This window comes from Mixophyes fleayi, chromosome 8 (genome assembly GCF_038048845.1).
Source record: "Mixophyes fleayi isolate aMixFle1 chromosome 8, aMixFle1.hap1, whole genome shotgun sequence".
Taxonomy (NCBI): Eukaryota; Metazoa; Chordata; class Amphibia; order Anura; family Limnodynastidae; genus Mixophyes; species Mixophyes fleayi.
In genome coordinates, this window is record NC_134409.1 from 21,553,915 (window position 1) to 21,579,268 (window position 25,354).

At 39.3% G+C, this 25,354-nt stretch overlaps 1 protein-coding gene and 1 long non-coding RNA gene across 3 annotated transcripts in view; both read right to left on the reverse strand.

The window, feature by feature from the left end:
- The window catches only part of LOC142099006 (cytosolic carboxypeptidase 6-like), a 1,251,957-nt gene that overhangs the window by 1,164,148 nt on the left and 62,455 nt on the right, over positions 1 to 25,354 (reverse strand). For both annotated transcript variants that reach the window (XM_075182041.1, XM_075182040.1), the window contains one exon: positions 14,141 to 14,266. In XM_075182041.1, the coding sequence (XP_075038142.1) occupies positions 14,141 to 14,237 (97 nt within the window). In that variant the 5' untranslated portion in view covers positions 14,238 to 14,266. The remainder of the gene's footprint in view (positions 1 to 14,140; positions 14,267 to 25,354) is intronic.
- Positions 12,971 to 13,445, reverse strand: LOC142099009 (uncharacterized). The gene is made up of 2 exons (XR_012678463.1): positions 13,280 to 13,445; positions 12,971 to 13,191 (listed from the first exon to the last, which is right to left on the reverse strand). It is a non-coding gene; the product is annotated as an uncharacterized LOC142099009 (long non-coding RNA).

The following is a 25,354-nucleotide window of genomic DNA, read 5'->3' on the forward strand; positions in this document are numbered from 1 at the left end:
AAACACACTCTGCCAGCCTGAAGATTATTCCCATGCGCTGCAAATGAGAATAAAATCTGATAAAAAGTCCAGACAGACAAGGGCGCAAATCAAATAAAAAAAAAATCTTTCTGCTCATCTTTTGCAGATATGAATAGCCTGCTATGGATGTACGGTAATACAGACCTACTCTCTGAAATCCAGTACAAAGGAACAACATCTTGTTGACAGTCAAGATTTATCTCCATATTCCCCTGCCGTGCTGTAAAAACATTCTGCTGTTGGGATACAAAAAAGCAATTTCACAACCAAGGACAATTCAGCAAGGCAAACAGCTAAAATATAAAACTAGAGGGGGTCATTAATCAGGGCACACAAAGTGACAAAAATGAGGAGCCTGCACAATCTGCATGATTTTCGCATTACATTACGTAGCAAATTGGTCTCTGACAGGTGTTTGTACTTAAACAAATGTCACATGTGTTTTATTTCAGAGAGATACGCATTGCGTTGCATATGTGTTTGTGAAGAGGGGTAATAGAAATTCACAGAGAAAGTGGGCGTATGGTAGACAGGAAGACGAATGAGGAAACAATGGCCAACCTTGTGACTGATCAGCCTGCACACTTGTAAAGTAATCTGAGTGGTATACAAAGATTTAAAAGGGAATGTGGGCAAGCAACCCTGGGCTACTGTTTAATGCAATTTTGTAGACTATCTTATAAACCAGTGATAGGTGACCCTTATATACTTTGGGGGCCACATGCAGCTTTCAAAAGGGCCGCATGCTACCTAGATAATAAGTTAAAACAATACATTTAACCATACTTGCCAACTCTCCTGGAATATCTGAGAGACTCCCGAAATCTGGGTCAGTCTCCCGGACTCCCAGGGGTAGGAGGGCAATTCTCCCGATTCCCATCCGGCTGTGGAAAAGTAAATGGAGGGGGCGGGGCTTATTGGCATCATGGACGCGTCATTGTGGCCCCACCCCCTAGTATTATTGGTCGAAAGGGTGGTGACAGCATTTGGGGGCGGGGCTAACGGTGTGATTCTTCAAGGTCCACCTCCACATACCCACCTGCCCCACGGACCTCTCGGGACACAAGCTGACAATGTTGGAAACTATGCATTAAACCAGAGAAAGAGACACCATGTGTAACAACATAACATAACAGGAATTATAAACAAGTTGCACAAGTTATAAAAAACAAATCTGAATGTAAAGCAAGAAAACGTGAAGGCTTGGGGGGCCACTTGCCTAGGGCCACCTGTTGCCCATCACTTATAAACAGATGTCCTTTAATATCCAGAGTGTATGTCTTAGGAAGACATACTGAGTGACACCACTGTGCCAACAAGGTGTAATTGTCAATCTGTTAGTAAGGCTGCTTATAATGAAGTTGCCTGCAGGATCTCAGTGTAAAATATGCAACAATTATATAAAACCTGACCCTAATGCCAGATGCTTATTGACATTGCAATTGCATTTTTTAAGACTAGTAAAACTAGTAAAACAAGACAAGTATTTGTTACTAGCAATATTACTAGTGTTTGGCGCTGACTTGGAGAACCCTCTAGGCTTCTACAACGCGTTCACTTATGTTAAACCTACGTGGATGAAAGAGGATGCATTCACACAAGAACACACAAAAGAACAATGCAGCTAACAGGAAGTCGGACAACACTTACCCCGACATCTTGACACCGAAGAGCTCCTTGCCAACGAGTATCGATGAGGACTGTAGTGTGAAGAGACTGGAACCAATCCCGATGAAGCAAGAATCCGCCGCGACTTGATGACGTCAGTTACATCCGCATCGCTGCTGTTAAGGGGGTAATGTAAGTATGCACCCATGCAGAATGTACAACGCCTTGTAAAGTACATTGCACATGCGCGTATACTTACATTACCCCTTTAACAGCAACGATAACAGCGTCGCGGATGTAAGTGATGTCATCAAGTCGCTCCGGATTCTTGCTTCATCTGGATTTGTTGCAATCGCTTCACACTAGAGTCTTCATCGATCCTCGTCGGCAAGGAGCCCTTCGGTGGCATGATGTCGGGGTAAGTGTTGTCGGATAAATCAGTGTCATTATATCATACCCCACCCCAGGAAGTAGATAGGTTAACGCGTGAAGGTGACAAGTTTGCATGTTCTAATGGGAGGAGTGGGTTGAAATTTGGTCAGATCAGGGTGTTCCTTTACGAAATGTGGGTCAGGTTAGGTGCAAAGACAAGATTTTATGTTGCAGGACAAAATATTCAAATGAGTTTAAGGGAGTGGAGAATGCCTTTACAGGGGCGTTTCTGTGTTAGTGGGGAGAGAGGGGCAGCAAAGCTGATTCCTCCCATAAAAGGTCTGATGCTTACAAGACCTCAGCAGTGTTGTAGTTTGGATGTTAGTCTATAGTTTCATGGAGAACGCCTTTTGCACCTTCTATGCTCACTTGATACAAGAGAGCACAATCAGGACCCGATTTAGGGTTCAGGCCACCCTAGGCTAATAGATACATAGCATCCCCTCACCTTCCACACCAGGCTAATATGCGGTAGGTAACAACAAACTGGCCCATAATTTAAAATCCGGCTTCCTTCATCCCTCACCACCAATGTTTATGTTCCAAGCTTCAGTTGGCTTTTTAAAAGGGTATTACAATCATTGGCACTTACTTCCTGTTGACTAAAATCAGAACTGTATAGCAAAACGAGCGCTACTGAGGGTGGAGATGCGGAGGGGGCTGTCACACCTGCATCTGTCGCTGTCCTCGTACTCCCTTATTCTCATGCCCCCTAGGATGACTCATTGGGCCTGATTCATTAAGGATCTTAACTTAAGAAACTTCTTATTTAAGTCTCCTGGACAAAACCATGTTACAATGCAAGGGGTGCAAATTAGCATTCTGTTTTGCACATAAGGTAAATACTGACTGTTTTTTCATGTAGCACACACATATCAACTTTAAATTTCAGTGTACAAATAAGCTATCAAGTATTTGTGTGCTACATGAAAAAACAGTCAGTATTTAACTTATGTGCAAAACAGAATACTAATTTGCACCCCTTGCATTGTAACATGGTTTTGTCCAGGAGACTTAAATAAGAAGTTTCTTAAGTTAAGATCCTTAATGAATCAGGCCCATTGTCTTCAGCTTTTACCATGAAATACGTCAAGATTAAAAATTACTACATATTTCTTATGTTCACTTCTTTTTACTTTAGTGAACAGCTATTCTCTCATATTGTAAAATGAATTTCAGTTTATACCTCTTCCTGTCAAAATTGTGCAACCCCCCCCCCTAAAATATTGTGCTCCCTCCCCCCAAGAGCCTTGCACCCTAGCATAGTCAGCTTATTGGATAATCAGGCCCTGAGCACAATTCTACCAATATAATATAACCTTTCATATATACTATAGTGACACATATAATAAAGTCAAAGTGTCCTTTCTGTCACAAGATATTTAAGACATAACCGAACAGTATTTTAAGAGAAAAGGGGGAGAGTATAAATTGACGAATTGGGAGGTCCTGAAGTAGTAGTAGGCAGGGTTTGAACCACTTGTATTTCTATCTGGGCCTGTAATCTCACAAAAGGTTGCAGAGGGTACTTGCATGAGGGCACCTCCTAAACATAGAATGGGGGTATGCAGCTATGTATGAGACAGGAATATAAATTTACATAATACACGCTCCACATCCACATATTTTGTGGATAGCAGATGAGCCATAAAGTTTTTTATGACTCTGACCATCAACAAGGTCAACCAACTAAAACTTTGAGAACAACAAGTTGCTCTATCAAGAGTTTAAAAGTCATGTAATAGTGGCATTTATGAGTAAGATGCATTTGTGTAGAATTACGTTTTTTAAAAACTTGATATGTCATTAAAAGAATGAAAATAGGGCATATCGTTTAAGACATATGAAAACAGAAATTGCTGCTGCCTTTTATGTGAGAATAAAAGACATCTCCAACAGATGTACGGAGAATTATCTTGGTGCATTTAGAAAACATTCAGTGCAGATAAAATAAAAGGCATGGGAATCTTTTCAGAATAATCCTATCTATAGCAATGATTCTCAATCAGAAGATCTTGCACGAGCGAGAGAGAGAGAGAGAAAGAGACAGAGAGGAAATAGGAGAGAGACGGAGGGAGGCTGGGTGAGAGACAACAAGAGGGAGAAATACAAAAAAGAATAAGACATAAAGAGAGAGATCCAGGGAGAGAGAGAGAGAGAGAGAGAGAGAGAGAGAGAGATTTAATAATATATGGTGTGTGTTTAGCAAATTGCTGGTGGAAGATCTTCCAATGCATTTAAAATAAAACAATAGAAAAATTATAATTGCATTTTCCCTCCCTGTAATTTTAAATGTAAACCAAGGGCAAAAAGGTGGTAATTATTCAATAGTTAATCCCATATTCTGTGCAGTTTCTATTAATATCAACCGGTGATGTATACTAAAGAATGTAGAGTATTTTAATCAAGATATTCATTATATTTATGTACTGTTGTGCACATTCTTTATGTTGCTATCCAGTCATACATATCTGTGGTATATCTGTTCAAATATATTTTCGTGAATAATATCTTTTTCATGTATGTTTTTTGCGAACATATATTGCCACCAATCAGCAGTGAAGGTAGATGCCAGCTATGCACCAGTGGAGCATTGTAGATAAGCACTTTAATAGATTTAATTGCTTGCCAAACAGCTCTGTGTAAAGGGTTTTATTTTATGTGAATAGTCCATTATCTTTCATTTTTAATGTTCTAATACTTTGACAAATAAGCCCAGAAGGTTGATGGTTGATGGCCTTACCTATGTGGAGTTTGTATGTTCTCCCCGTGCTTGCGTGGGTTACCTCCGGGTGCTCTGGTTTCTTCCCAAAACATACTGGTATGATAGTCTGTGTTCTGTCTGTGTGTGTTAGGGAATCTAGACTGTAAGCTCCAATGGGGCAGGGACAGATGTGAATGACAAATATTCTCTGTACAGCGCTGCAGAAATGGTGGCGCTATATAAATAAATGATGGAGAGATCACTGGTGATGTCATCACAAAATACTTCAGTACGTCCAGGCAGTCTCCAGCCTGACACTGGTTTGTTCATCAATAGGAAAAGATTGCCCTGAAGTTACATTTGGGGCTCACAATCTTTAACAAATTCTTATATTACTGAATACTGACAAAAATAATTGGGATCTGGAAAAGGCATTTATCCTGTTGGATCATTCCTATTATGAAGAGACAGCACAATAAAGTGTACTGTAGATAGGAGGAAGGTCTAAAAAATCCTTCCAGAAGGCAAACAAATTACTGACTGTACATTATAGATATGAAAGTAGGAATACGCAGGGAAGAACATTCAGCATCTCGCAAGTCCAAGAAAAAAAGAGAGATTAAAGGGTTCTCCACCATGATTCTTTACCTTGAGTGCTGTGCATGCCCTAAATGATCACTGATAATATTAGCCAAAGAGACGCAGATGGTGTTCGGTATTGAGGAATGTGGAAGCATATGCTGTTCAACTGCAGCTTGTTAGAATGGGATTGGAACCGTCCACTGACAAGCAGCAGAATACTGACTGATACAGAAGGCCTACTGATCTCCCAGGTGGATGCCACTAAGGTGGGGGTCCTAGTGGATCATCATCATCATCATTTCTTTATATAGCGCCACTGATTCCGCAGCGCTGTACAGAGAACTCACTCACATCAGTCATTGCCCCATTGGGGCTTACAGTCTAAATTCCCTAACACACACACACAGACAGACACACACACAGACTAGGGTCAATTTGTTAGCAGCCAATTAACCTACCAGTATGTTTTTGGAGTGTGGGAGGAAACCGGAGCACCCGGAGGAAACCCACACAAACACGGGGAGAACATACAAACTCCACACAGATAAGGCCATGGTTAGGAATCGACCTCATGTCCCCAGTGCTGTAAAGCAGAAGTGCTAACCACTTAGCCGCCGTGCTGCCATTCACTTACTATCGATTAATTACTAAGAGTAAGAGGTACTCAAAACATGGATAACTCTGAGGAAAGACCAACAGGACCATCACTCAATGTAGCCACCAGACATGTGCGTGGTCAAACCAAGCAGGATCAACCCACTAGGCTTCCAGCTTCATTGTGGCCTGAGTGTGCAGTTGTACCTCCACAGTATGTCTCCATGAAGACAATCAGTCATGCTATTTTGCTGCAGCTACAGTATTTTGGTGGCTTCATGGTTTTCTCCGGTGAATGTCACATCCAGCTTTACTAGTGTATACAAGATAATTTAGACTGTAAGCACCAATGGGTTAAGAAATGATGTGAATAATTAGATTATTCTCTCTAAAGCACTGCACAATATGGTGGCACTATCTAAATAAACAATAATAATAATAGTTACGGTATACATTTCATGTATTATAAAGTCATAGCATAAAACCCTTTGAAGAAACTATTCTGAAATAGCTAAAAATATTGCTGTGGGTCCATAGCAGTGGATTATTTGTTTCATTCTTCTCCTGCTGAGGAACCAGCGACATGCTGAGAACAGATTGCAGGCCTCTGACAAAGAGCACAGCGCAAGAGAAACGTTCACCAACAAGTGTTGACAAGAAGTAAATTTCTACATTTCACACTAGGTTTATCTCTAGAACCTCTGTAAGAACGGTTATCTTTTTATAACGGAAACAATGATGAAATGTGTAGCAAACCATGAATTACCTGATCTAAGACGTAAGACCAATACACATTAACGTTAAAACTAGAGGAAGAGCATGTAGCAGTAAAAGAACTGTAAGAGGAAGTGTACATGGGTAGATACAACAGTAACTATGTATGTGATACACTAAGGTAGCTGTCAATGGCGGCATATTATGTGTTCTGCATAGAGTGTCAGCATTAATTGATTGGAGGACTTCCATGAGTCTGTTTTTCAACATGACATACTATGGGATTGTAGAATAATTTTCCTGGATTCTAGGCTCCTGATGCATCTAGATTATCTGATAAATCAAATAATATATCATGTTTACCATGCTTTACTACAGTGGCATTAATAGAGATGGTATAGCTTTCCTACGGTGCCCACACACAGTGATTTTGATGATCAGTTGGGATATTTTAAACCTAATTGGCTGCAAAGTGCAGGTTGTGTAGGCACAAAATGACAGCTAGTCCCAATCAACATCTAGATGGGAACAGGTGACAACTGGAACAGGCAGAAAGTGCAGATATGTGATGACCATGAGCTCAACATGACTGCAGATGTATTCTGATTGCTCTAATTGTGTACATACGTGGGTGGTCAAATTGAATTGGACATAGCTCCCACTGGTTAGTTCTCCATTTAAGGTGTTGAATCTGCCTGGCTATGGACTGTATGCAAATCCCATGTGATATGAAAGTCCAGGTTCTCTTTAGAATAACTGGAACCCTTACTTATCATTGATGGTTACCCATGAGAAGTAAAAAGAAGTACAAACTGAAGATGCATTCCTAGGCTGTCAGATCTGCAGGTTTATCAAAAGTCTCATGAAACTGACCAACTTTCTCTCGGTTCAAGGTGTCTGCTATCATTCTCCCAACAGAGGACACAGGACTGAAACAGAAATCAATAAACAGCTCCCAGCAATCAAATTGTTTCATAGTATTGGCCTGCCGATGATATAGTGGACACTTTGAGCTATTCAGAGGCCACTGTATCCCCTGAATTAGAGTGTTGGTTGTAGTCTACTGGTTGTTATTACAGCACCTAGCATTGCACATAGTAAGAAATGCATAGTTTGAAAGCCAGACTGGCAGTGATTGATCAAACAGGGGAGGGGGTACCTGTAGCCAATAGCCACCAGATATTTGGATCTGTAGTGTAGACTTGGTCTGAATTGTGCAGTAACTAGCACAGAATGGATTCTGTTTTGAATAGTAGATAGAGATGCTCAAAATTGCTTTACAGTAGTTTCCAAACTGGCTCGAAAGATTGAAAATTTGGGAACAATTTTCGAGCTTTAGACTAAACATATGAGATTAGTAGCTGCAAGAGATTTAGATCAGTACTGTAAAGTAGCCACCAGATTGGTGTCTACGTTATATAGTAGCCAGCAAACAGTGGAATTTGCAGAGATTTGCCATCAGAATAAGGTTTGCATTGTACAGTACTTTAAACCACTTCTCTTGTTCTGTATGTTTGGTTTAATCCTCAACACGTTTAAATTGCGCACTATGTATGCCAATCTTCCCCGTCACAAGAGCTTTAACAACTTAAACTAACTTAACTGAAATAAAGACACAGAGACATATTAAAGTGGCAAAAATTAAAGGTCACAGTTTATTAATTACAATTTGGTGACGGAGAAAGAGCACTGCAGTACAGCTACCAGACTTATACTGTGAGGATACAGGGTTAACTGGCGCAAAATAATAATAATCGATCCTTGGCAAAATAATAAACCCTGGTAGATAACGCAAGACTAGCTCCTAGAAGTTCCCGGCGTAAAATGAGCTCTTACGGTATCAGTCATATTTATAACATGGGGATTTCCCATGGCTTGAACTCAGTGCTTGAGTTACAGCCTGTAAACATTTTACATGTCGACCTTTGAACTATGTCGACTTAATAAACATGTAGACATTTTGACTGTCAACCTTTTAACTGTTTCAACATTATGACTATCAACATTACGGTGTAGATATTGCGACTGTCTACATTTTAACTGTCGACACTGCAACTTCATCCTGTTGTACCCAATAGTTTTAGCAAGAAATAGCGACTCCATTCTTGTTTCCTGCTCAAGGATTCAACTGATCTAAAACTAGCCCTGGGCCTAAGCCTTGGACACAATGCAAATGAGTCCAATATTGGTGGCCACTATACAAAGCACAGCACATGGGTGACCCCTATACAATGCAGAGCTCATGGTTAACCACTATATAATGCACGGGTGATCACTATATTGCATAGTGATCGCCCACATGCTCTGCATTGGTTATAAGAATGGACTAATTGTAAATAAGTCACTAAAGTGATGTCTTTATTGCATATTGGTAACTAGCATGATCTCTGTAGTGTACAGTGAATATTAAAATATACTCTGCATTCTACACTAATCAGATAGGACAGTGTTGTAATTCATTATAGTTTATTGATATATACATTTTTCATTTTTTGGTTGTGAAAAACCACTCTCACAACTTTTTGGAAACCCCTTTTTTGTCACTGTTTACTTTATGTGCTGGTTGGAATATAGTTGATGTCTGAATAGCTGTAAAGTTTAAACAAAGTATTCATTAAAAAATGAAACCTTAACAATAATTTTATAAATGCCTATTTAAATCAACTCACACAGAAAAAACTGCAATTTACAGCCTATCTAATTACCAGATAATCTGTTTAAATAAGAACACAAGAGCCAGACACCTCACTCTGAAATGCTTCAACAGAACAAATCCATCTGTTTGACAAGTAGACAGAGACTTGGAATGTTAATGTAGGAAGTGTATTAAGAAAACATTGCAATAATGCGGTGAGAGAGATAGACTGCAGACCTTCCTCTAAACTCCATGGGCCTGATTCATTAAAGAAAGTAAGGCAAAAAAGGAGTAAGTTTTCTCCTGGACAAACCATGTTATAATGCAAGGGGTGTAAATAAGTTCATTATTTTGCACATAAGTTAAATACTGTCTGTTTTTCATGTAGCACACAAATACATGATAGCTTTATGTTTACACTGAAATATAAAGTTGATCTAGGACATGTCCTGCCCCAACTATTAATCTGCCATCCCACTTTAAATTTACCTCCCCTCCAATGCAACATGGTTTTGCTACGGCGCAAAGTTACTCCTTTTTTATGCTTTACTTCCTTAATGAATCAGGCCCCATATGCGTAACTTACAGGACATAAATAGTTATTTGTCAGGCTGTGCCACTAAAGATGCAGCTGATCATTTGCTGGGTTCTCGGGCTTGGCAAACGGTGCATCTATGCTGTGGGTCGCAAAGTATATGCAGGTGCACTCACAGCAGTATGTTCCTTCCATACTAGGATGTACAAACGTGGGCATGCATGTAATAGATAGGCATTATGTGGCTATGCAAGTCGAGGGCAAATACTATGCCCCATCCCCCAATTTCGGGGGAACAGTCCCAATCTGCGGACGTTGAAAGGGGCGGATCTTACACTGAAATGAGTGGAGTTATTCCAAAAAGTGGACCTGATGGGTTCGGATAGCAGGCTTGCTGGGACATATTGGTGGCAGGGTTTGGGCAGATCTGGGGCATGGTTCAGGTGAATCGGGGCAAGGATTATTTTTCCCCTGATGTTGTCTATGCAGTGATTGTGATAGGTACTTTTAGATTTCTGTGTGCGCTGGTTGCATTGATGCTTAAATCCTGCTTGCCTTCTGACCATTTCTGTTGTCTTTCTGCCTAGCCCTTGGCTATGGACTTAGACTGCTCTTTTGGATTGCTATTTTGGGACTGCCTTTACCCAACTTTTGCTGGCCTTGGCTTAACCCTGACCTTGCTATTGATTTCTGATATATTGTTGCATCTAGCAGTCTGTTGCTTTACTTGACCCTGACTTAGACCTTGCCTTTCAAATCTCTGAACTAAAAGCCTGTTTATTTTTGTGGTTTCCTAGGCTAGTACCTTGCATTCATTACAGATAAATACTTTTGATTCTTGCATATGTCTAGAGTACCTGTAAGCAATGTAAGGGAGAAGGGGGCTACTCCAGACTAAAAACAGGATAGCCTGGTAATTGGTGTTTATTAATTGGGAGTAGTCCCACACATGACATCCTTTATGAAAATGCAAAACATGCAGAAATTCTCGAACAGGTTTCCAAAAATGTTCTCGAACTGGTTTGTTAACTTGGCTGTAAGATTTGGAAATACAATATATAACATTTTAGTGGTTTTCCATGCAAACAGCAACTTCAATCTACGAACTGAAATTCAGTAATATTCAGTGTTTCAACTAAAACGAGTTAAAAAGACTTTAAAATGTAGTAATAATAGCTGAAGTCAACATTTTAACATCTTACGTTTGAATTGCCAGCTTCAAACTTGAATTTCAAACTGCAGCAGTTTTAAAGGTTTACAGGCTCCTTACCTGAAAAGATTGCATTGTATGCGAATGATACGCCTCTGTTTCTAGATGAAAGGCCCTAAGTGCTATTGATCAGTTTAGTAACTTCTCTGGTAATAGGAAGAACTGGAATGAATCCATGATTTTCCAGATAGACTCTCAAACTTACACAAACATTCCCAGGTGTAGTCAAACTCATTTAAGTGCCTGGGGTAGTGGGGGGTGAAGGGTAACAGACAATATGTATGTCAGGAGTACGTAGACATTAAAATAACTTCAATAAACTTAAGTCGCACCATGTCACTCACCCCACCAGGTCATATAAATGTCCTAAAAATAATATTCCTGCTGCAGGTACTTTTTGTATACCAACACTTGTACCTTGCAGAATCTTAAATAAGATACATGTCCATTTTATATATTTTATGTGGGGAGGGAGGGAATTGAGAATGGAGAAGGGATTGGACAGCTAAGGACTGAGGTAAAGTAATTTTCTGTGATGAATCACCTTTCAGATTGATTGGGGCATCTGGAAATATGCTTGTCTGGAGAAGGAAAGGTGAGCACTACCATCAGTCCTGTGTCATGCGACCAGTAAAGCATCCTGAGACCATTCATGTGTGGGGTTGCTTCTCAGCCAAGGGAGTGGGCTCACTCACAATTTTGCCTAAGAACACAGACATGAATAAAGAATGGTTTTCAAAACATCCTCAAATAGCAACTTCTCCCAACCATCCAACAACAGTTTGGTGACGAACAATGCCTTTTCCAGCATGATGGAGCACCTTGCCATAAGGCAAAAGTGATAACTAAGAGGCTCGGGGATCAAAACAAAGAAATTTTGGCTCCATGGCCAGGAAACTCCCCAGACCTTAATCCCATGGAGAACTTGTGGTCAATCCTCAAGAGGCAGGTGGACAAACGAAAACCCAGAAATTCTGACAAACTCCAAGCATTGATTAGGCAAGAATGGGCGGCCATCAGTCAGTATGTGGCCAAGAAGTTGATTGACAGCATGCCAGGGCGAATTGCAGAGATCTTCAAAAAGTAGGGTCAACACTGCAAATATTGACTCTTTGCATACACTTAATGTAATTGTCAATAAAAGCCTTATAAAATGCTTGTAAATTTATTTCAGTATACCATAGCAACATCTGACAAAAAGATCTAAAAATACTGATGCAGCAAACCAATACTTGTGTCATTCTCAAAACTTTTGGCCGTGACTGTATTTGTTCGATATTTTATGCCCCTTTCTACTTCACCAAGACATTTTAAAGTTTTCTAATGACTAGTTTCCTAATGACCATATTTACAATGCAAGGGCACAGGCCAGGTATATAATAATAATAATAATAATAAAAGACAAGGATTTCTGAGGCCAATTATTGTATTCTTTAAACTTGCATATCTTATCTGTTTGTTTAATCACACTCATGGAATTCATATCGGTATCCGTGCTAGCTGTAAGTATTAGCTCTATCCATGTATGTGTTACTATGCTTAATTATATTCATATGTCTGTTATTATGTTTATTATATTCATGTATGTAATATCTGTACAATGCTTGTCCGGTGCTGGAGAGTTTGTTAAGTCCTACAGTTAAACAATGATGATGATGATGATGATGATCGTATTTCATATAGTACATGTAATTAGTATTCTAATATTTTTTTTTATTTTTTTTATTCTAATGAGGAACTGAACCAGCCATAAAAAGATTAAACATTGTTTTGTGACTTAGATAAACACATACAAGTAAAAATCATATTATAAATCACAGAGTTTGTTGGTTATCATTACATAAACAGTTTGCAAAATTATATTACTTTATTTAATTTTAGTTAAGGTATTTTATTTATACAATATTAACATTGCAACAAAAAACAATCAGAAAATTCAGAATGCCAATATATTTTTTATTTATTTGTTTTCTTTTAATTTCAGAGACCACTCTACCCCTTGGTGGGAGAATAGGGACTGTCATAAATCCAGATGTAGACTAGGGAAACATGGAATTTAAGTAACAATATTCATAGCTTCAGAGCGCTGATTAGAACTTAAGAGGCAAAGCAACATGGGTGTACTCCATGAAATAATCCTGCAGTTTGTTATCCTGCTGGGGAGGAGAGTCAGTAGTGTTATTTGCTTACATAAATTAATGCATTCATTCATAATAAAATATACTTGAAAGAATAAATACACACTTGTTCTTTTCATAGAAAGTTCTACTTTGTGCTGAAATAAAAGTGCCCCTTTATAGGCTTGCTCAAGTGCGAATCAATCATCCGGGTGCCTAATCTATTTTCAATGCACTGTGTATGCTGTCAAACTACAGAAGGGGATATAAGTGAATCAGTCACCTGTGTTCAGTGGAATCAGCAATTAGTAGGATTAAACAAAATTCATTAGAATGCCAAAACAGCCAACATTACCATTCAGAAAATAGTTATACATTAGGTCACACCTTGACGTGCCAAACCACACCACGATCCATCCGTTATTGGGCAAAGCTATACCCCTTTTGGGTACCAAAAATATGTTACTGCACTGTTGGCAGGTGTATGAAATCACTAGTAACTAATGACATCACCGAGGCATGAGGCACGGGGTATCTAGTGAATTGATAAGATACAATCTCACATTCTCATGCCTCTGGTTGGTTAAGCCCACGAGAAGAGCCCACTTGATGTAGGGGGACAGAACATAGATCACACATATTCCTTTTATGATCTATCAAGAATTTTAAATCAGCTAAAATTAGGAGCAGAAGGAGTTAGATATAAATTTTCAATTTCTCTTTTACATTGCTAGTTATATGAGGGCATTCAATGATGTTAAAACCTATATTATGAACAAAATATAAAACACAGTATAAATAGATACAAAAAATAGTGGTTTAGTTGAAATTGATAGCATCTTCAAAATGAATGACCTTCTCTAGGTCATGGTGGAGAAATTAAAAACAATATGTTTCACACCCAGTTTATCCATAGGCTACGGCAATAGGTCCCCATCATCCCACTGCCAGAGAGCAGGAGTTATCAAATTCATGCCTTAACACTTACCGCTTTCGAAGCAGGCATCAAATATTAAGTGCCCCTTTTTTGGCTGCCCGTAAAAGTCAGGAGGAGTAACAATCAGTTTGCTAACATTCCGAGACATGATGGCTGTTTCATTTCCCAATCCATTTCCTGTATTAAACATAGATAAATACATTGTTAATATAGAAATAACATTTAAATCTACTAACTAGTATTGAATGTTTCTGTGTTCCAGGAACTTTACAAAGCTATAATGGACAATACTATCACAACACATCACATCTCACTTATATAAGAAATAACCCAGTCCCTACTCTAAATAATATGGATGTTAGAAATCAATAAGGAGTTCTGAGACCATTATAAAGGTTGCAAAAGTATGAGTTGACTTCTCATATCTATAATAATTCACCGTATGGGGTGCGTTATTACACAATTTTTATTTTGAACACTGAAGTTATGACATCATAATTATAAGCAGAAAATCGGGATGTCATGCGTAACTTAATTATTATAAATATTATAAGTCATGTCTGACTTCTGTGACCGATATGATGGTCACAGAACTCTGACACTACTAATATCTAAATAGGGATTGGATTATCCCATATATTATTAAATGATGGAAGTGTTTTTTGAACACAAGTTGCGTGCATGTTGCGTCTGCAGTTGAATCAGGCCCATGGTGTATATATACATAGAGAGAAAAGAAAATTCCAGGATAAGAGAAACACATTGCAAGCAGCCATACGTGTGCGGCTGACGAGGGTGTCCCGGGATAGGATATGTGATGATCATGTGACACTCACATCCAATCCTGGGAAGCCATCACCACCAGGTATGCCAAGCCATTCGCTGTAAATACAGTTATAATACCAGGGGATTACATCCCCATACACCATATCAAAATATCTAGTTCATGTTCAGTTTTACTTTAAATTCTAAAAGACTTGAATGCAAATATATTTCTGGTCTTAACAGTTATTCAAATTTCTACATATTCTGCAATTTAGTAATTTTAATAAATTATTGCATGAGATAACAACTTTTGCATATATTATACTTAGGGTTCTCCTGCTCAGATACAAATGTTAAAAGCAGGAAGAGGGGACGCTCCCTTCAAAATTGAAACTGTAATACTCCAGCATTTTTAATAGAATACTCCAGTAGAATATGTCAGTTTACATGACAAGCTGTCACTTATAAGTATTCGTATTATTAAGGTGCCAAATACATTCACATTTTATATTCATCTTTTAGTCACATAAATAGTGAAGTTTTGACATGCTTAAATCAAAACTTCAAGCAATGTAGAATTAAATTATATTAATATTCCTTGTAAATCTGTGTTTACTCTACAGTGCCTGCCAATATGTTTACAATATTGCTTCGTCAGTCGCTGCTCTCTCAGATTTTTGCAGTAATTGTAGTCTAGGAAGGATTCATTATTGGAATTAATACCACTGAGGATGAAGTTTATGAGTCAACTGAGTGTAAGTAGTCAGAGTATACTGTAATATTTCAAAGAAAATAATATACTACAGTAACAGACACAAGGGATATGACAAGAAAATACAAAATAAAATTATTGTACCAAAAAGAACTTTTAGAATTAAAAAAACAAAAAAGTTTATTTAAAGTAGTTGTTTTCTTTTGTGCATTCTTTTACCTAACATAACGCTTGTATAGCTGTGGGGGTACCTGTGGGAGGGATATGTCCCCACTCATTACCAGTCACTGCATCCGCCAGTTTGGAGAGGTGCCGCGGGACAGGTGGGCTGAAACTATTTCTAGGTACTCCATCAGCTAGTGAAGAGTGCATGTACTGTATGCCAATCACACCAGTAGCACCACTAGCTTGAAACTGCAACCCAGCAGCGCTAACAATTCTTTCTTGTCCATACCTAGGTCCAGTGCTGCATAATGGGTAAAGATGGGGCAATCAACTTATAGGCTACATCAATTATGGCTAAAGAAGGGTGATCCAATAACAGACTAGTTGCTATGGTTACCCGTCCATAAATTAAGGGAGACCTGTGCCGCCCACCCTGCACCCAGACCTTTTATACTTGCTGCCAGCTCTGCTCCAATATGTCTTCACATATTAGACCTTAGTCATTAAGGAGAGCAAAGCAAATAAAGGAGTAAATTTGTTCCTGGACAAAACCATGTTACAATGCAAGGAGTGCAAATTAGTTTATTATTTTGCACATAAGGAAAATACTGTCTGCTTTTTCATGTTGCACAGAAATACTTGATAGCTTTATTTTTTTAAAATTGATCTAGGACATGCCCTGCCCCAACTATAAATCTGTCCCCACATTTTAAATTTACATCCCCCTCCAATGCAACATGGTTTTTGTGAAGGTGCAAAGTTATTCCTTTTTTTATGCTTTGCTCTTCTTAATAACTCGACTGTTACAGTGGGCCAGGCTCAGAAAGATCATTCTCACTCATCCCTTCCTGGCCCCACAACCACACTTGATGTATCACCTAAAAGTAGATCCATCCACAAGCACTGAGCTATTAATGCATGAGCCAGGGAGAGGGGCTTAGCCACACCGATGCAGTGAAGATATAATGGAGAGGAGCTCACTGCAGAGAGGAAAACAAATCCTGGCAGCAGTATAAAACTTTGGGAGGGCTTCATGGGGCCCCCTTGACTCATTGGCCCATGTGCACAGCTAGCCCTGCACCCATTATAGATATACCACTGTGCTGTAGCCTGAAACACTGCATTGGGGTGCAATATTGATATGGTTTATATTTTTGCTTTCTTTCCTGGAGGACGCACGCCAATATGTTTTGACTCATACTGCTTGGTGCCCTTTTTTTCACTTACCATCCCTATGCTACCCCTCTTGTCTCCTGAATTCCTGCTCCATACCCTGGCTGCAGAATACAAGGTAGATGCTCTCAAATTCTGTATGTCATTGAAAACTGTGTAGGCTCCGGTAAGATACATCGTCTAAGACCCTCAGACAATACAATCGTCCTGGCGGTCCCAAGCTAGGGTAATGAAGCTGTCCATTCCTGCTGCAGAAACATACGCTTAGAGTTGGATTTAAGTCCAACTGCTGGCTGCAATAATATGCTTTGCTTTAAACCAAACAAACTGAGAGCATGCAAGCTCAAGTTACTTACAGTAGGGGTAAGTAAGTTTGCATGCTCTCAATTTACATAGGCTGTATCAGAGCTGGATAGTTGATGGTGGAAATTGAATGTGAGGACCAATAATTTCCATTGGTCTACAAGCCCACACTAGGCTTTATGGCCACACCTAAGTTGCGACGCACCGTGGGGGTATTTTAGCATGGTCATGCCCCTTCGGCTTTTGCAGTGGCTGTGCAGAGTCTGGGGCTGGCAGAGGCAGCTGCACCAGGGCCCAGGAAAAGGAATAAATAATAATTAAAAAAGAGTCGTCGTTGTTGTCTCCAAACTTAATATTTAACCAGCACTAGTACTATAGCCTGTGCTGCTTACAACAAAGGTAGGGTGACAATGAGTGTGGGGTTCCCCAGCACAATTAGCAACCACCAACGGGCTATGCCAGGCCGGGCTGTTATTATTATAACAGTATTTCTCCTCTCATAATGTGGTACCTGCCACAGCCTGGTTAGCCAAGCCTGGAATTTCCTAGAAGAACTGGGCCTGTAAAAAATATGTGGGTCCCCCTGTGCTGAAAAGCAATCGGATTCCACCTCTCACCTGGATAGCGGATGCCAAATTAAGTTTTATAATCCAGTATGTTTGTGGACTAGAAGTCCCAGCAAGCACTGGCAGCCATTGTCTGCTAAGATGGTGCTAAGAAGGAGTTAACAGGACAGGTATTGTGCCAGTACAGTTACCGCTGCGATAACTAGCCAATGGATTTCGGGTATACTTACCAATGGTGAACCTTTTTTTTAGTCTGTACATCTACTGCATTGTCTTCCACATTGTTCTAGAGTACTCATGCAGATTACTTATATTGTCCATCAGTATCCTTTCTTGCAACATACATATGCATTGTATGTGGGTATCTGTACTCCTCAAATGTAACCACTGTTTCATTGTATTTATGTTGTTTGAGGTAAGTTTCCCATATAGCCACAGCCCAGGGTATACCACATACAGGGTATTCTTTCCCTGATCCCGCATACATCATATACATTCGCCACCAAAAAGCATCATAGTCCAAAACAGGTAAAACATACCTCCACCATAGCACAATCAGCAGTCTTTAACTCAATAAAGAACCACAAACCCCAACCAGATTTTGGTTACTATTCCAGCACGTATTCAAATAAGTTAACTTATTTCCATTTCTCTTTCCTCATCATTAATCCCTTACCTATCTGCCCCTTCCCATATATGCAACTGGACTACACAAAGGACTTGATTCAATAAGGAAAGGAAAGTAAAAAAAAAATGAGTAACTTTGTTCCTTGGCAAAACCATGTTGCATTGGAGGGGAGACAAATTTAAAATGTGATGGCATATTTATAGTTGGGGTAGGGCATGTCCTAGGGCATGTCCAACTTTAAATTTCAGCGTACAAATAAAGCTATCAAGTATTTGTGTGCTCCATGAAAAAACAGCCAGTATTTATCTTACATGCAAAATAATAAACTAATTTGCGCCCCTTGCATTGTAACATGGTTTTGCCCAGGAGAAAACCTACTCAATTTTTTACCTTACTTTTCTTAATGAATCAGGCCCATCCCCTTTAACAATTTTAAAGTAAAAGGGCTTCTCTAAACAAATGAACACAATCCATGCTCTTGTGAATGCGCAGTTCAAAATATGAATGAATATAATGGGGCTAACGCGAGTCGGACACAAGTGAGTCCAAAAAATAAACTCTAAAAAACGCAGGTAAAAAAGAGGCAATATGCTGAGTCAGATGCATCTCAAGGTGTATCCAGCTCTGCATAAGTAGCATATGCGCTGGATAATGTCAGACATACACACTTACAAAATATCCAACCAGGTCATAGGCACAAGAATACGTTTTTTTAACATTTATTTGTATAGTAAAGAACACATTCGCTATTAGACTAAACAGAAACCCTCTATAATAAGCAGGTATAATAGTCCTTCCCGAGTACAACTGACAGTAGCAAAGAAAACGAAAAATCACATAATATAGGCACGATCATTGAAGATAGCACTATCAGCTTCCGAAGTGAATTCACAATCAGCCAATCAGAAGTGGCTAGCTACTGCTGACGACCGTCATCATCATCATTTGCACCCGTAAGTGACACGACTAGCAATAACAGCTAACAGAAATACATCAAAGAGAGCAGAGGTTTCTTCATTTATTGGATCAAGATGACATCAATATAGTTGTCTGTATTCACATAAAACACTTTTCAGAGCTGCCTGCTGAGCAGTTGCAATAAAAAGGAGCTACATTTGGTTAATAAGAACTAAAAATTGTTCAGGGGCAAAAGTTTAGCTTTTATCCACATAGGGGGACTATTCATACAGTCCACACACTGTAAATGCAAAATTCACTGAAATTACTTTCAATTTTAAAGTGACTTGAAACTTTATACATGCACTAAATCTGGGAAAACAGTTTAAATCTCCTTATACGTAATTTTTCGACAATGCCATTAACATCAAGCTCCCAGCACTGTATAATTTCCCAAAATAAGACTTACTGAACTAAAATATAGACATGGCAAGGAATAAAACATAAGTAAATTTAGTCTACAAACGATTTCACTAGAACAAGATCGCCTTGCTAAAAAACATTAACAAAATTGGAAATAGATTTTTTTTTTAAAAGTTGTCACATTGGCATTGATTCTTCAGTGGGGAAAAAGGAAATTAATGGACTGAATTAGACTGGTAAGCACACATTTTATTGTCCATCCAGGCAGTACCCAGGACCAGCTAGTTGGCCCAATGTGTTCTGCAACCCTACCTATTACTAGTATTGTCTATCTTGTGGCTCATGGGTCAGGTAACCCATTGAACAAGCTTTTTTTTGGTCTAACAACATTTGTAAATTCTAATGTGTGATATAATTGACAGTAAAGCCTTATTTGGTCTTTCAATTCCTGAACTGAAACACCAAACAGGGCTTCATGATGTATGTGCCACCCAAGCATCTTGTCACAACTATATTTGCGTACCTGCTATTGCTGGCGCAACTCAAAGGAAGGTGCGGAATCTAACGTGCCCCTGGTATTCACCAGGAACCCCCGCAAGCAGGTATGGACTCCGCTGCAGGAACACGCAGGTCGCGGTCCTTCCACGAGTCAACAGCGAGATACAAGAAGAGGTTGTCAGACAGGCCGGGTCGGTAACGTTCTGGTAATAGGAAGTACACAAGGATATCTGGATGGATGGTGAGACAAGCCGGGTCGGTAACGTTCCGGTAGAGCAGTACAAAGGGGAGATCCAAAAAGGGTGGTCAAACGGTCCGGGTCAGAAGGGTCACAGGCAAACGAGGAAAGTCAGGAACAATGCTGGAACTGGAAACACAGGAAACCGCTGGAGGCAGGAAGACCTGATACTCTGGCACAGGTGAGTGCACAGGAAGTGCCTTTTAAGGTTTGGGGAGCCAATAGGAGTATAGTGGGCGGCAGCACTGTTCTCAGCTGTCGCTGAGACTATAGAGTAGTGTCCCGTTGCCTAGCATGCGCAGAAGGCCGCGCTGGGCAGCCGGAACTTCCGCGTCTGGTTGCCTGGCAACCAGACGCGCTGGGCAGAGACGCAGGCAGCTGTCCCGAGGAGACAGCGGGACCGTGCCTGACACATCTGCTCGGAAGCCTCGGGAGTAGATGAACTGGCATCGCACTGCCCTCCTCACCTCTGGGCCCCATAGGAGCTGCACCTCCTAAATTAGTGGAAGTTAGTTTGTATTTATGCATCTATAACTATGATCAAGGGCATATACTTACAATGAGAAACAACCTTGATGTTGCCACTGTGTGCAAGGCGAGTCAAATTGCTTTGCATACAAAGTAAATATTTTCAAATGGAGGAATGTGTAAACATATAGCTAATCTTTCTTATTATTTCTTGCCATTTTATATTTAGCTTCCATTTCTGCTTAGTAACAAAAACGTTTTAAAAAAAGCTTTTAGTCTTCCCAGAGACAAGGAAAAGGACTTTACAAAAGATGAAATGACAGTAAAATGAAAGTAGTTATTCTTGGCAGCAATGTCTAAAGTATATGATACCCTTTTATAAAACTCTTATTTTCCTTTATCCGGAAGCAGTAGTTACACCTTTTACAGCTATATGAACAAGTGCAGATAACAGGTTCCCAACTGTATTGTATTTTTATTGTATAGAGGTACAATTATGTATCAGGATAGGGAAACAATAAAATAAGGAAAGAGATAGGAGGCTAGAGGGGAGTAGGTAAGGGAAGAGCACCCTCTGGTCCAAACCCTGGTCCAATAGGCTTTGGGCCCCCACACCAAAGTGCAGTAGTTGATTAGGCCTTTATCTGAAGGGCTGTTTAGGTTCTATAGGCTGGATAAAGTGCAAACAGTTAGTTATATCCTGCCCCAAGGAAGAGGTAGTTGCATGTAAGGACTTCCATTATAAGATAAAAAGGGGTCCCAAACGAGTTTGGTATTATGAGCTTTCTTACTCAGTTCAGAGGAACTTTATTCCATGTTTTTCCCCAATTGTAAAGTGCTACGGAATATGTTGGCGCTATATAAATAAATTATGATAATGACGATGATGTTTGCCACATGCCACACAGTGGTGTGGATGGTTGGTAAGGAGAGAGGATGAGATTGTTTCCATAATCATGTTAGCTCATATATGGCTTCATTAAGTATGTGGAAGAGAAGTTTGCTTAGGTATTTGTGTAATCCTGTGAATGCTATGCCAAGTAAAAAGTTCCAGGTGTTTTTGGGATCTAAGTTTTTAAAACTCTCTACATTAAGACTTTGGCTCAATCCAGAAGCAGAACAGTGCATAGCCGAGCCCCATAGCAAAGTTGAGAAGGAGCACTGTGATGTCGCTATAGCCTCTCGAGTCCCCAACTCTGCTCTTTTCAAAGCAGAGCGAGGGTCCCTTCTGAGCAGCACGTGTTGGCCATGCATACTGTTCTTCTCAGGGGGGGAGTTGGGGGTCTCAAAGAAGGGTAACCCAGCATTTCCAGGACATCCTCACACCGGGCCCCATAGCAGCTGCACCCACTACTACATCCCAGTATTTAACAAGGCAAAACCACCATATGTGGAAGAAGGAGGCTGTATGTTACCCTATTTTGATCAATCCACAAATTTGTAATAACAATAAAGAACAATACTTTTTTAGGATATTTCTTTCTTGGTATCAATTACTTCCATGACAATGGTGTCTGTGCAACTCGGAATTATGATAGATGAAAGGGGCCCAAATATAATCTGAATCATGGTCTTGCTGCTCTTTCAGTAACGTCAGGTTAGCCAGTGGAGCTTCCTGAAACTGCTACTACAGTATTTATTGTTCCAGGGAATAGCAACACATGTGCTATGACATGCCATTTCTATTACTGCTTATGAAATTCCAGCCACACTTTATTTATTTGCAAACTTACAGATATTGAGATAAGGCAGAAGAATCAGGTAGACATCCAAATAAACCACACATGCAGCCCTGATGAGATTCGCTGGGACTCAATGCGATAGCCTGATTGTTTTTGTTTTTAAACAAATCTTTTTTATTGAGGTTTTTCAAACTTAATAATAAACAAAACAAAAGGAAACATACAAATTAACCTTCCCACCAGAATCTCAAGGTACAGTATTATGAGAACATATTAAATGTCCATGGGGAAGTCTATTTAACAAGGATCACATGTAGATTACACAGACAGTAGTTAGAGATGGCTGCACAGTAGATCCACTCTGTGCCCTATCTCCCACATAATCTAATTCTCATAAATATAAAACCATTAAAAAGTTGTGAAGGCAGTGTGAAATTACAGAGGAGTACCAAGGAGGTAGGATAGAGTTGTTTCTAAGATTTTATGGAATACCATCTCAATTCAGCTGCTGGACCTAGTGAGTTCAACTGTTATTGCTCTTGCCATACCTTTTCACCCTATGGCAATCTGCCGCCACAACTTCTGTGAACACGTAGAACAACTGTACTGACTCTATGTCCAACAGCGAGCTTGATGCCAAAAAAAACAAAAAAAAAAAAACTTGTAACACAGCTACTCAGAGTTGGCATATATCCAAAAGAGTGCCAATGCAGCACCAAATCAAAGGAGGTTCATTTAAAATAAATGATAAAGGACAATTGCCAGCAGTGGACCTGAGATTGTTACAATAACAAGTTAATTTTTCATGTCTCCACTTCCATGGTCTCTCCTCATTTCAACTATACCACACTATGGCAGCATTAATATTTTTGACTTACTGAAGCCACACTCTACCCCCAGCATTCCCAATTGTTATTGTACTACCTTATATATTTGTTGTTCCCCACACCTCTTAGTTTGTAAACCCATTTGGAATCCCCTCAATGCACGGCAACATAATATGTTGGCGCTTTATAAATAATAGGATAATAATAATAATACTTACTGTCACCATCTCAGGATAGCGAAAACAGAGGAAATTAATGAAAAAAAGCTTTATTATTTAAGTAAACCTGTTGTTCAATGATCAAAAGTTTTACAATGCAATTTTTTATTTTTAATATTTGTAATCTGTTTTTGTAAAATTTTTTTACAAGCTGGACATATAGGTGCATATTCCCACAGGCTTGCCCGGCGAAGCGGTATGGTATATATTAAAATCATCATTATCATCACATATTAATAAGTAGATCCCTATGCTCCATATCGTTATAACCATTTACGTCAACTTATTTCATCACGGCAGCATTCTGACCGGTTTTGTGTTTTTATGAATCAACCAATTGCTACTTACATTGCAAAAACCTGACTATTCCAGATCACCAGCTTAAAGAAATTTACCAATAAGGCTGAACATTTTTCAGAGCGATGTGGAGGCTTTGCATAGAATGAATCTTGCTTGATTATTTGGTGCTGTGTTAATTGTATTATCTAGTAATAATAGTAAGCTCTCATAAAATAATCATATTGGACAAAAAAAAAAGTCCCTGGTGTTTGGATGGTAACACATACTGATAAAAGCAGAATTATTACACTGTTTTGTATGTTGCAGCCTGACGAGTACCACAGTAGCCCAAGATAGACCTGTAACTTTTCCTTGCTCGAATATCCATAACTATAATTAATCAATAATAGCTCTCACAGCCCAGTGATTCTATCCTTGCAGGTAATACATTTGCTGAAGAAAAGGCCATATAAATGTTAAAGTATACGTGCTAATTCTGTGCTGTGTCAAGTGTGACAGGAGAGTGCAGTAAACCCCTAAATTGCCTATAAATGTGTTACATAAATAGATGCAGTGAAACAACAAGATGCATTGTGTCACTGACTGCTTATAGGACTACAATAGATGCCATTTAAAATGTAATGTCAGGAGACTGTGTTATTACAAACAGCAATAAAATCAGGGATATTAAAAACCAGTACAGTATATTGGAAGGTTTGTAAGTTACAATGGATGACCAATATGTCCTGCTGATTGGTTTTAGCCTTAATAATAGGGGAGGACCATAATGCCTTAACGGCACTTTTTTATTATAGTAGAGCGCATTTTTTTGGGTTAGTGACTGTATTTAGGTGCATGCGTGAGCCGACTTTAGGCTCAAATCTGGGCTTTCAGTTCAACTACTATAAAAAAAACAGTAAAAATTAGATTAAAAAAAATATTTAAAATACTATATTTCAAAACAATGAAAAAAAGCTTTAATCGGTTTTGATTTCCATCCTGAGTTAGTGAAAACAGAACAAGTATTGCGGCCGCACAAGTATCCCCATGCACATGCTGCTGCAGTAATATTTCTCTCCTAACAGCTCAGGTCTGTCTGTATCCGTTCTGCAAAAATGGCCTTGCTGGCTGCATGCCGTGTTGGGCACCACTGTTTCAAATCCTTCACTTTAACTTTTTGAGGTTGGCACATTTACTTTGTGTTCCTTTAATCTTGCAATGATTGTCATATTACATATGACATTTACATCTATGACATTTATGTCCTCATCCCAGACCTCATCTCAATCCAAAGAGGTTATATTTACCACCACCACATTTATCTTACAACTTAACACCATACAAACAAATCAGTACTGCTTGGTTTATCTTTTACTGTTTACTAATAGTATATTTTTAGGATGGTCTAAATTACAGACACCTG